Source organism: Prionailurus viverrinus, chromosome D4 (assembly GCF_022837055.1).
Source record: "Prionailurus viverrinus isolate Anna chromosome D4, UM_Priviv_1.0, whole genome shotgun sequence".
In the NCBI taxonomy this organism is placed as follows: Eukaryota; Metazoa; Chordata; class Mammalia; order Carnivora; family Felidae; genus Prionailurus; species Prionailurus viverrinus.
The window spans coordinates 44,323,534-44,336,485 of NC_062573.1; the positions used below are offsets into that span (position 1 = coordinate 44,323,534).

The 12,952-nt window shown below is 43.0% G+C and overlaps 1 protein-coding gene across 3 annotated transcripts in view; it reads right to left on the reverse strand.

Moving 5' to 3' along the window:
- Positions 1 to 291: 291 nt before the first annotated feature.
- Positions 292 to 12,952, reverse strand: part of ADAMTSL1 (ADAMTS like 1) — an 888,150-nt gene continuing 875,489 nt past the window's right edge. For all 3 annotated transcript variants that reach the window (XM_047830980.1, XM_047830979.1, XM_047830981.1), the window contains 3 exons: positions 5,339 to 5,448; positions 4,360 to 4,580; positions 292 to 2,858 (listed from right to left, as the gene is read on the reverse strand). In XM_047830980.1, coding sequence (XP_047686936.1) covers positions 2,752 to 2,858; positions 4,360 to 4,580; positions 5,339 to 5,448 — 438 coding nt within the window. In that variant the 3' untranslated portion in view covers positions 292 to 2,751. The remainder of the gene's footprint in view (positions 2,859 to 4,359; positions 4,581 to 5,338; positions 5,449 to 12,952) is intronic.

The following is a 12,952-nucleotide window of genomic DNA, read 5'->3' on the forward strand; positions in this document are numbered from 1 at the left end:
TGGCTTCCATGTTCCCACTACCCAGGGCCATAAATGAGATGATTGTTAAGGGTAGTCCTAAACCTGATTATGTGCACATCCACAAACATAGCTCCTTTGAGTTCACTTACAGAGCTGGCCCTGCAGGCATGGGCTCCCAGCTTCCCATGCAGAGCTCAAAACCACCATTCTTCCGTGGCGGCCAAACACACATAAGTGGCTGGGAACCACCCTCAACCCCTGTACAGAACGAGACCGGAAGGCTGAGCTTAACAGAGACTCGGACGACAAGAGTTAAATAAATAAGCTGTATTATCTGTACAAAAAATATAAATACAGTTTTGTGTTTTAGAGGAGGAAAGTGCCTCCTTCCATATTATTCAGCAGCTCTAATCATCTTGTGTTGCTGCTGAGTCACAATTCACAGAACAAACAGTAAATGTACATTCATCTCATGCAAGGAGCACGCTGCTTCCCACCCCAAACCTAGGTCCTCCGAGCTGGTTCTGAGGCCCCCTCCAACGGCTCCAACCTGACACGAGGCGGAGCTGGAGGACCCTGGCTATTTAGAAAATGTAAATATTGGCCACTGGTTCTCAACAGCTATTGAACTACAAATAACCAACCACATTAGTAGCAGTATGGAATTTGTATTCTCCATTCCATGCATAACTATTGTGTCACAAACGAGTCCCCTCTTCTTGCCCTGTCATCCCATGTTAGCTTTACAATGTGTTCTGTACACAGTGAATAGATCCAGAGTTAAACATCAGCCTCTATTAAAAATAGGAACAATACAATAGTTACCAGAGTTTACAGGAACACAACTGCAGGAAGTTAATAAAAAAGTCCCCCAAATACTTTGTTTTCTGAATGAAATGTACAATTATTAATATTGCACGTTTTTATACAAGAAATCCTAATAAATATTCACAAAAGATATACAGACATAGAAAACATTCTCTTTTATTTTAAATAAACATTACGCTGATTTTTTAGTAACATGACTTCTTAGAGCCCATTGTGGTGAGGAAGAAAGAGACCCACCTTAATTGTCCGTAGCTCACCTGGGGAGGACACAGCTTAATACCGTCTTCCCCCTGTCTTTGACTTCCAGGTGGGCTGGAAAACACAGCCCTGGTATTGGTGGTGGCCCGGGGCTGGGTGGCATTTTGCGAGTCTGTATGTGAGGGGGGAGCAGGCTGTCTGAGGGGTGAGTGAGTGTGGCCACGCTGCCCTGGCTATTGAACGGTGTCCACTCAAGGGGGAGGTGGCCAAAAACACTCACCCAAACCCCTTTGCTGAAAGAACAATTTGCCAAATGGTCCCAGGATTTCAGGTTTGCCCCTAGACTTTGCTGCAGCCATGTTACTCTAGCTGACCCGCATTACTGCAAGTGTGTGTGCTGCCTTGCTGACTGGATTACCAAAACTGGGTGGATATTAATTGCTGTAAGGTTCATAGTACTTCAGTGTGTGTAGGGAACAGGTTGAAAGGCCTTTGAGGACCCTCTTGCGAGCTTTAGTTATCCTATGGCTTTGCCACCGCACCCCATCACCCTGCCCCAAGCTGCTGTATAAATAGGAGCGCTGCTCTTACAGTGGGCCCACACAAGCCCGCTGTCCCACCCTGAACGGGCCCCGGCCCGTTCTGGAAGCGGCTACTATGACCCGATGGATACCATCTGGCAAACTGAACCCCACCCCTGGCCCTCAAGTGGGGCAGCAAAGGCCATACAGGCAGAAACCCCAGCCTATTCTTGCTCAGAATGCCCTTGACCCACATCAGCAGTATCTTTCTGGGCTGGGGTTGGGGAGGGTGGGGGGGGGGGACTCTTGATGTAGAGAGAGATGAGAGGGGCCGCCTGACTGAACAAGTAGATCTTGATGTCTCGCTGGCTTTGCTAGGGGGGTACAGGCAGAAGTCCGAGACAGTGTGGGGAGTGGGGACTCCCCTGCACCTCAGGGAGGGCAGGTCTCCTAGCAGGCAGTGTGCCCTCTGCGAGGGCAGCAGAATCCACAGGGCCCCTTCCCCGAGCCTCCTCACTCCTCCCCATCTACCTGCACTTCCCCGCTGAGGACCATGCACAGGTTTCTTTTTGCTTCTGTCTCCTCCCCGCCCCAGCCCCCACGTGGTTTTCTGCATCAAGTGTGCTTCGGGCCTACTTGGATGGTCTCCTCCTTACTGCTCTGTATCCGGGCTTGGAGTTCTTGACGCTCCCCGGCAGAAGAGCTGAGTTCTGGCCTGGGTTTTGCCTTCCGATGGTGTCCTCCCCTCCCTGCCTGCTCTTCCCAAGGCTGAGGCAGAGGAGGACACAAAGCAGAAGCACACTCCCATGTGGACGGTGTGCTGCCAGGAAAGACACAGCTGGTTGTCTGGAGTCTGTACCAATGCTTTGCAAACACTCTGTGGCCTACCCTCCCATCTCTCGTCTGCCACTGGCTCTGCCTCCCTGCTGTCCCCAGGAGCCACGCCTGCCTCTTCCTCCGCCTTTTCGGGACCTGGGTTTGGGAAGGCAAGGCGTCTGCTCTGCAACCTCCTGTAGACCCCTTTCCTTGTCTTTCCCCCACATTCTGTTCTCCAGTGAACCGAGAGAGAGGACATGCCGAGGTCCTCATGTCTGGGGTGGGGGAGGAGGTTGGACGAGGGTGTGTGGGGCGGGGGTGGGGAGAGGAAAATAAATAAATAAACGAAGAGAGCTTAAGTTCTGTCCAAGGTGGTGGCGGGAGTCCTCTGTGTGGCCAGGGTAGAGTTCTTCCCTGGGCCCTGTCTTCACGCTTTGCCGCAAGTCCCACAGCAGCGAGATTTGAACTGGCTGAGTTGGCAGAGTTTTAGCTGTTTGACCTTCTCGCAGTACCTGGTAGTATCTCTGCACTCCACTGGGAAAGGGGACAAAAGAAAGATGTGAAATGGAGCTAAAGGCTGTGGCCACTGGGTGCTTCCTGGGGTCTGCCTTGGGCACTGGACTCCCATGCTGGAGGGGCCCCTGCTGTCCAGCATCTCTGGGCTGGCCTCGCTCTGCTGGCACTCAGCCACCTGCCTCCCAGCCTGCCAACAGGCTGCCGTTGTTGGCCGGCTGACACGGCCCAACCCTCGGCCTGTTCTACTGCCTTTCTGATGGCACGCTTCCTTCCGGAGGGCGCTGTTCATCTCCCTCTCCTCGGGACCGCCTGACCTTCTAAGGCAAGCTGGCCTTTCCCCGTGGTATTTAAGTGGCTCTCCTCGAGCTGGTTCCCAGAAGGACTCAATGCTGCGCCACTCTGATGTGGTGTGCAAGTGAGGCCCTGGTTGATGGCCTCATCCCCTGGAATGTGAGCCTTCTTTCCTCCGTGAAAGTTTCGTAACACTGTCCACCCAAGCCTCTCTACTCCTTCCCCTGACCATGTCTTGCCCGAGCACTGTGGCCTCTAGTTCAGTATTGGCACAAACGAGATGGTCCTTAGCTATTGGTGCTGATTTGGGTTGTGGACTTCTGTGACCAACATAGAAAGTCTGAAATACTTTGACTGAACATTAGTGCTAACTGTGGTGAGCTCTTGACATAAAGATGCGTCAGCACCACACAGAGAACAAAGATCATCCCTCCCCAGTGTATAGGCAGTGGGACAATTTGCCTACAGGACATTTGCCTCAGCGTTGGAAATCTCATGCTCAGAGAGGCCCCGTTTAGGGGAAAACTGCATGGCAATATTTAAAAACTTTGTATTCTTTGTCTCATACTTTGTCTTCTTTCCTGTGGGGAAGGACCTCCAGTTTGTTTTGGGTCCAGAGGAAGAAAAAATATCCAATTGGGATACAAATGCCGGTGTTGGGCAGAGGAGGATCCAGACTTGAGGGAGGAGGGAGTGAAAGAGTAGATCTCAAGGGCATGGGCTCCTGCACAGTTCCGGTGGGTGCCCGTGGGTTGGGAAGGAGGGAGGGCAGCCGGTCCTTGTTCTGTGAGAAGCAGAGCCATGATGGGCGCAAGGCCAGCTGGGCACGAGGCACTCTGTGTGCTCTTCTAGTGCAAACGGTGCTTTCTGTCTAGTAGCCCGGCCCCCAGGAGGCACTGGTTGTCGTCCCCTGGGTACCAGCCAAACTACTGCGGGTGAGCTGGAGGCTGACTTCGTTTAGCATTTGGCTAATAGTACCTGGCTTTGCTCAGGGCCAAGATCGAGCCCTTGGGGGCACACTCAGCCATCTTTCGTGGCCTGGACATGCGTATACACATCTTTGCTCGCTTGCATGCACCCCTGTGAACATACCCAACTCTGGCCCCAGCTCACAATCCTTGGGAAACCTGGTCCAATGCCCTACGCTCAGGGTCAGTCCTGGGGACTGCCCTCTGCCCCCGATGCCCTGTGGGGAATTGGCAGAAGACTCTTTGGGGTTGGAACATACTGTTTTCACATGGGGTGATGTTGCAGCGCTGCCAGTTGGCCGGCCGGGGGCCCCAGGAGCATAGGTGTTCAGGCACTGCCTTGTTGGTGCGGGCATGCACACACTCCACACGCCGGGATTGGAAGCCATAGTTGCCGCAGGTCGCCGTGCACAGGGTCCACAGGCTGACCCTCCAGTGTACGCTGCAGGCTTCTGACCAGCAGTTCTGGGTGCTCACGGGCCTGCGGGACGAGGGTGGCGGGGTTAGGGTCTGCCTCTGTGGGCACGGGACTGGGGAACAGATGTGAAGACATTGTCGCAAACCTAAGAATGTTGGGCAACTGCTAAAGCACTTCTATTGCCACCAGACCTGGGTTCTGGTCTCTGCTCCGTCAGTGAGGGGTTGTAAGATCTCAGAAGGACAACTGCTCTGATTGGCCCTCTGCGTCCTCATGGGTACACAGTCTGTATCGCTGTATGACCCAGGAATAAACTCTGTCCAGGATGGGGGCTGGCAGAGGCAGAGCCTGGGGCCTTGGGCGGGGATGGTGAGCCCTCACCCCAAGGGGACAGCCACAGGAACGCATGACAGGGAATGGGGACTGGATGGGAACGATAGGTTGAGACTCAGGGATAAGAGCCCTCATTCGGCATCACTTTTATAGGAAGGCCAACAAGAGTGAGGGGCTGGTGGAGCCCTTGAGATCTGGTGGTCACTTCGTAGCCCTAACTTCCTGCGCACCCTAGGGCTAGTGCAGATCTCATTCAGTATCAGGCCACCCTCAAAGGAATAGCACCTTCTGCACTCTTTGTCTGCAAAAGAGGAGAGCGCACCCACCCTGGCACATTCAGCACATCTATCTCTAGGGAGAACAATGGCCTGGGGAGAATGGAGGGCGAAAGGGAAAGGGGATGTTAGAGGAGAAACACTCACTTAACGCTGTCTTTCCATGCTGTTGACCCAGGGGCTGGGGAAAGGAGGTCCACGGCTCTCTCTTACCTTGGAAGAGCACTGCACTGCTCTGATGGTAAGGTGATGCCATCCCGTGTCTGGCAGAACACTTGTCTGTGTTGCACGGCTAGGTGAGGCCCGATGCAAGGCCCATTGCACTGGGAAGCAGATAAAGGAGGCATGTATAATGTTAGCCAAGTCAAGGGAGAGGCTGCGATGCTCAGGCTGCATGGAACACAGAACCCTTCTGCCGCATTTTGTTTGGGGCCTTCAGATCATTCATCTTGCTCCTCTTTGTATATCAACTAAAAAACATTGGCATATTTTCTTCTCTTTGTGCCATAGTGGAATAGTTAGCTTTCCTGTGGTCTATGAGCCTTCTGTTAGCAAATGGCTAATGGTAGTGTAGAGCCAGTCGGAGAATGTCAGCTCCCTCCCAGATTAACCATATAAAAAGGTTTCTTGGCATAATATACTAAGAGTGGGGTGTGGTAAGCTTTAGAGCAGAAGACTTTTAAGCACCCCTTCAGTCCAAAGGGTAACTTGGTTTGTTTTCTTGCTAAATTCATCCAAGTTAACTAGTCCATCATTTCTTTCCTTTCTTTGGCTTCTTTTTTCCAGGTCAAACCCAGCACAGATGAACAGGAGTAGACTTAGGTATGCACTGTCTCTGCTCATTCTCCTGCTATGTGCTCAGAGAGATTGTTAAACTTTTCCCAGAGTTGATGGAGCCAGACTATCACAGTAAATACCCCATACCAAAGCAGCAGATCCTTAGCCAAAATTTTCTATTTGAGTAAAGTAAGGCGATAGACATCTCGTGGAGGTCACTTTTGAAAGAAATCTCTTGGGGATCTTTAGACTCCAAGTGTCCACCGGGGAGCTGTTAACCTTCAAAATTATAAGTAAAAATCTTAAAAAAAAATCTTATTTTTTCTTTTTGGCCCCCTTCACCCATTTCTCTTACCTTTTATTTTCCTGCCTCTGGCAACTCCTACCAATCTATTCTGTGTGTGTGTGTGTGTGTGTGTGTGTGTGCATGTGCACATTTGTATTAGATTCCACATACAGGAGAGATCACAGGGTATTTGTCTTCTTTCATTTAGCGTAATGCTCTCAAGGTCCATTCATGTTGTCACAAATGGCAAGATTTCCTTCTAATGGCTGAATAATATTCCATTATACATACATATTATATCACATATGTACGTATAATACATATATACGTATGTGTATAATATGTATGTATAATGTATATAATATGTATATGTGTACACATGTATATAATATGTATAATACATATATACATTATATATGTATTATGTACATATTATATACATATATTACATATATATATATATATCACAATTTCTTCATTCACCATTGCTGGCCCCTTAGATTGCTTGAATATCTTATTTATAAATAATGGAATAAATATGGGGTTACATATGTCTTTTTGAGTATTTTCATTTTCTTTGGATAAATTCTACCCAGAAGTGGAATTGCTGGTTCACATGGTGGTTCTGTTTTCAGTTTTTTGAGGAACATCCCTACTGTTTTCCATAGTGGCCGCACCAATTCATATTTCCACCAACAGCGCACAAGGGTTATCTTTTCTCCATATCCTTGCCAACAATTGTTATCTTTTTGATAACAGTCATTTTGACAGGTGTGGGGTAATATCTTGTGGTGGTTCTGATTGGCATTTTCCTAATAACTGGTGATTATGTACTAAGATACCTTTTCATGTACCTGCTTGCCATCTATGTCTTCTTGGGAAAAATGTCTATTCAAATCTTCTGCCCATTTTAAAAATTGGATTTGTTTTTGTTTTTGTTTTGCTATTGAGTTTCATGAGTTCTTTATATATTTTGGACAATGGTCCCTTATTAGATGTATGATTTGCAAATTTTTTTTCCCATCCCATAGCTTGCCTTTTCATTCTGTTGATGGTTTCCTTTGTTGTGCAGACGCTTTTTAGTATGATGTAGTTCTAATTATTTTTGCTTTTGTAGCCTTTGCTTTTGGTGTCAGGTATTGCCAGTATTTTTTTTTTTTTTTTGGGTTTTAAATCTATGTCAAAGGACCTTGCTGCCTATGTTTTATGATGAGAGTTTTATGGTTTCAGGTCTTATGTTCAAGTCTTTAGTCCATTTTTTTTTTTTGAGACAGAGCACATGGGTGAACACAAGTGGGGCAGGGGCAGAGAGAGAGAGAGAGAGAGAGAGAGAATCTTTAGCAGGATCTATGCCCAGCACAGAGATTCTGACACGGGGCTCAATTTCAAGACCCTGAGATTGTGACCTGAGCTGAAATCAAGAGTCAGATGCTTAACCCATGGAGCCACCCAGGTGCCCCTAGACCATTTTGAATTAATTTTTGTGTAAGGTGTAAGATAGTGGTTAATTTTCATTCTTTTGTATGTGACTGTCCAGTTTTTCCAACCTCATTTATTGAAGGGACTGTCCTTTCCTCATGGTATATTCTTAGCTCCCTTGTAGTAAATTAATTGACCATGCATACATGAGTTTAATTCTGGGTATCTATTTTGTTCTATTGATCGATGTCTGTTTTTATGCCAATACCGTATGGTTTTGATTACTATAGTTTTTTAATATAGTTTGAAATTAGGGAGCATGAGGTCTCTAGCTTTTTTCTTCCTCAAGATTTCTTGGCTATATATTTTTTGTTCCATACAAATTTTAGGATTGTTCAATTTTTGTGAAAAATGCCATTGGAATTTTGATTGGGATTGTATTTAATCTGTATATTGCTTTGGGCAATATGGATGTTTTATCAATATTGATTCTTCCAATCCATGAGCACAGGCTGTATTTCCATTTGTGTCTTCAATTTCCTTCATAAATGTCTCCTAGTTTTCAATATATAATTCTTGCATCACCTCCTTGGTTAAATTTAGTCCTAGGTATATTTTTCATTTTGATGTAATTGTATGTGGGATTGTTTTCTTCATTTCTCTTTCTGATAGTTTGGTGCTAGTTTTTGCATATTGATTTTGTATCCTGCAACTTACTGAATTTGTTTATTGTAACAGTTTCTTTTTATAGAGTCTTTAGGGCTTTCTATTCATAATAATAGCATGTCATCTGCAAAACATGACAGTTTTATTTCCTTTTAATTTGGACACTTTTATTATCTACTTGTTCTAGCTAGGACTTCTGACACTATGCTAAATAAAGATGGGGAGAGTGGGAATCCTTCTCTTGTTTCTGATCTTAGAAGAAAGGCTTTCAACTTTTTACCATTGAGTATGATGTTAGCTGTGGACTTGTCATCTATGGCCTTTACTATGCTGAGGTACATTCCCTCTATACCCACTTTTAAGAGTTTTTAAGATGCTTTTTCTACATCTATTGAGGTATGATTTTTATCCTTTATTTTGTTAAATTGGTGTATCACACTGATCATTTTGTGGATGTTGAATCATCTTTGCAGCCCTTGGGTAAATTCCATTTGCTCATGGTGTATGATTCTTTTAATATATTATTGAATCTGGCTAGTGAAAATCTTGTTGAGAGTTTTTGCATCTATGTGCAGCAGGGATATTGGCCTGTAATTATCATGTGCTTGGCTTATTTCAGCTAACGTTTTCAAGGTTCATTTATATTGTAGCATGTATAGAATTTCATTCCTTTGGAAGGCTGAATAATATTCCATTGCAAGTACTCACTACATTTTGTTCATCCATCCATCCATCAATGGACATGTCAGTTGTGTGCACCTTTTGACCACTGTGATGCTACTATGAACATTAGTCCACAAGTGGAATTGCTGGATCATATGGTAATTCTATGTCCAATACTTTGAGAAACTGCCATACTGTTTTCCATAGTAGCTGTGCCATTTTACATTCCCATCAACAATGCACAAGGGTTCCAATTTCTCCACCAACATGTGTTAATTTTATTTAAAAAAAATAATCGCTATCCTAGTGGATGTGACGTGGTATCTCATTGTGGTTTTAATTTGCATTTCCCTAATTGTTAGTGATGTCAAACATCTTTTCCTGTGTGTACTGTCCATTTGTATATCTTTGGAGAAATGTCTAGTCTAGGCTTTCTGTTGTGTCGTTGAGTTGTAGTTCTCTATATTTTGGATATTAATCCTTTATCAGATATATGATTTGCAAATAATTTCTTCCAATCTGGGGGTTGCCTTTTCACTGTTGGTAGTGTCCTTTGATGAAGAAAAGCTTTTATGTAATTTTTCGTTTGTTAACTGTACTTTTAGTGTCCTAGCGAAAAAATGATTGCCAATCCAATATTATGAAGGTTCTTCCCTATATTTTCTTCTAAGAGCTTATTTCAGTCATTTTCAGTTAATTTTTGTATATGGTTAAAATAAGGATCCAGCTTCATTCTCTGCATATGGTTATCCAGCTACCCAGCACCATTTATTGAAAAGACTGTTCTTTCCTCATTGAATGATCTTGGCACACTTAATCTGATTATATATACAAAAGTTTATTTCTGGGTTCTCTATCCTATTGCATTGGTCTATGTGCCAGAACTACCATTGTTTTGATTACTGTAGCTTTGTAGTAAGTTTTGATACCAGGAAGTGTAAAGTCTCCAACTTTGTTCTTTAAGATTTTTTTTGGCTATTCAAGAGCTTTTGACATTCCATTTGAATTTTAGAATGGATTTTCTTATTTCTGCAAAGAAGCCATTGGGATTTTGAATTTCTAGATCAATTTGAGCAGTACTGACATCTTAAGTTTTCTGTCTTCTTTAATTTCTTTTAGTAATGTTTTGTAGTTTTCAGTGTACATGTTTTTCACCTCCTTGGTTAAATTTGTAAGTATTTTTGTAAGTGGAATAACTTTCTTAATTTCCTTTTCAGATTGTTCATAATTCATTTATAGATATGAACTGATTTCTATTGATTCTATATCTTGCAACATATTCTCTAAGAGACATATTCTGGTGTTATTGGGATTTTTAGGATTTTTACCTATGAGATCATGTCATCTATGAACCAGAGGTTATTTGACTTCTTCCTTTCCAACTTGGGTGGCTTTTCTTTCTTTTCCTTGCCTAGTTGCTCTGAACTTCCAATACTATGTTGAATGGAAGTGGTGAGTATTGTATTCTCATCTTGTTCCTCACTTTAGGAGAAAAGTTATAACTGTGGTGTTTTTTTTTTTTTTAGCTGTGGACTTTTCATATATGGTCTTTTTTTGTTTTGAGTTAGTTTCTATTACTAGTTTGTTGAGTTTTTATCACAAAAGGATTTTGAGTTTCTTCAAATGCTTTTTCTTCAACAATTGAGATGTGTTTTTTCCTTTAATTTGGTGAATGTGATATATTATAGTGGTTAATTATCATATGTTGAACATTCCTTACAAGAATAAGTCCTACCTGAAGGCATGTAATTCTTTTAATAGGCTGCTAAATTTCATTTGCTAGTATTTTGTTGAGGATTCTGCAGTAATGGAGGGAATGAGGTGTGGAGGAATCCAGAAGACATAACAAAAACAGTGGCAAAAGTTAGTCCTTCCTTCTCAGGGATTACCTTATTTTTATTTTTTAAATTTTATTTTAAAGAGCGCAAGCAGGGAAGGGGCAGAGAGAGAAAAATCCCAAGCAGTCTGTGTGCTGTCAGCAAGGAGTCCAATGCAAGGCTTGACCTCATAAACTGAGATCATGACCTGAGCCAAAATCAAGAGTCAGTTGCTCAACTTACTGAGCTACTCGCCCTATCAGAGCTTATTTAAATGGAAAAAAGCTCCCCAATCAAAAGTCACAGATATTTGCCTGATAGCTTAGAATTTGATTATTTTTTAAACCTATCTACAAGAGACTTTGAATGTAAAAGATGCATGGAAAAAGATATTTCATGCAAAATGAGTAACCAAAAGAGCACTGTGATGGATATCCTAATATCGGACAAAACACATTTTAGGTCAAAACTGTTGCAAGAGACAAAGAAGGAAATTATATATTGATTAAAGGCAAAGAAGTTCTAACAACAATTAACATATATGCATAACCATCAAACCTCCAAAATGCACGAATCAAACTGAAGAGATAGATAGTTCTACAATAATGATTGGACACTTAAAATACCCCACTTTCAATAATGGATAGGACAAGCAAACAACAAATAAAAAAATAATTTAACAAGACTGTAGTCCAGTTGTCCTTAAGAGACCTATATGGGACACTCTACCAACCATAGTCGAATACACATTTTTTTTTCCATGTTAGGCCACAAAAGAAGTCTTAATATATTTAAAAAAAGAGTATCTTTTCACAGCAGTGAATTTATGCATTAATAATTAAAAGGGAGGGGTGCCTTGGTGGCTCAGTTGGTTAAGCGTCTGACTTTGGCTCAGGTCATGATCTCACGGGTGGTGGGTTCGAGCTGCACGTTGGGCTCTGTGCTGAAAGCTCAGAGCCTGCTTCAGGTTCTCTGTCTTCCTCTCTCTCTCTGCCTCTCCCCCACTCGCACTCTGTCTCTCAAAAATAAACGTTAAAAATTAAAAAAAAATTAAACGGGATATTGGTCTTTAGTTTTCTTGTACTGTCTTCCCCTGGCTTTGGTATCAGGGCAATCCTGGCCTCATATTATGAATTATGGAGTGTTAGTGTTCCCTCCCTTTCAATTTTTAGGAAGAATAAATGTAGGTAGAATTTACCAGTGAGGGCATCTTGTCCAGGGCTCTTCTTTGGTGTGAGGTTTTTGATTACTGATTGAATCTTTTTATTAGTTATAGGTATATGCAAATTTTTATTTCTTCATGATTTGGTCTTGGTGGGTTGTGTGTTTCTAGGAAATTCTTACATGGAGGTCATCCAATCTGTTGGTGTACAATTGTTCATAGTATTGATATAATCTTATTTATGTAAAATCAGTGTTCCCACTTTCATTTCAAATTTTAATACTTTTTTTTCTTAGTGTAGCTAAATTTGGAAGAACTGGTGGTTTCATTGATTTTTATTTACAAACTATAAATATATTTATCCACTTTTGTCTTTATTATTTCTTCTATTGGCTTTGGGTTTAGTTTGCTCTTGTTCTTTTAGTTCCCTAAGGCCTGAAGTTAGGTTGTTTACTCCAAGTCTTTCTTTAATGCAAGCATTTACAAATATAGATTTTTCTCTTAGCCCTGCATTCTCTACATCTCGTATTTTCACTTGTCTCAAAGTATTTTCTAATTTCCCAATATTTGTGAATTTTCCTGTTTTCCTTCTTAAGGAACATTTGAAAAAACACCTCTCCCAGTCTTTGTATGCTGTCTCTGTGCCTAGGAATCAAGCCTGTGATGAAAACTTAGGATATGCTCAGGTCTTTTTGGAGCATATGTCTTGCCTAGACCTGCATGTAGCTTTCTCAATTCCTTTGTACAACTGGCTCCTTTCTAATGGGGTGAGATGTTCTAGGAAATTAACCCAAGTTCTCAGGGCCCTCGATGCTCTATTTTATGTCTTTATCTGTAATCTCTTGCCCTAGGTGTCTGCAGGTCTGTAGTCCCCCTACAGCTTTCACAACTAGTGGCTTTTTCTCCTCATTTGATACCTGAGTTAAAGAAGACAGAGATCATTCCTTTAGGCAGTTCCCTGACAGGTTAGAACACTGCAGACAGGATTTTCTATGCTCCCTATGGATTGAAGGAGGGAAATGGACTGCTGATGCCTC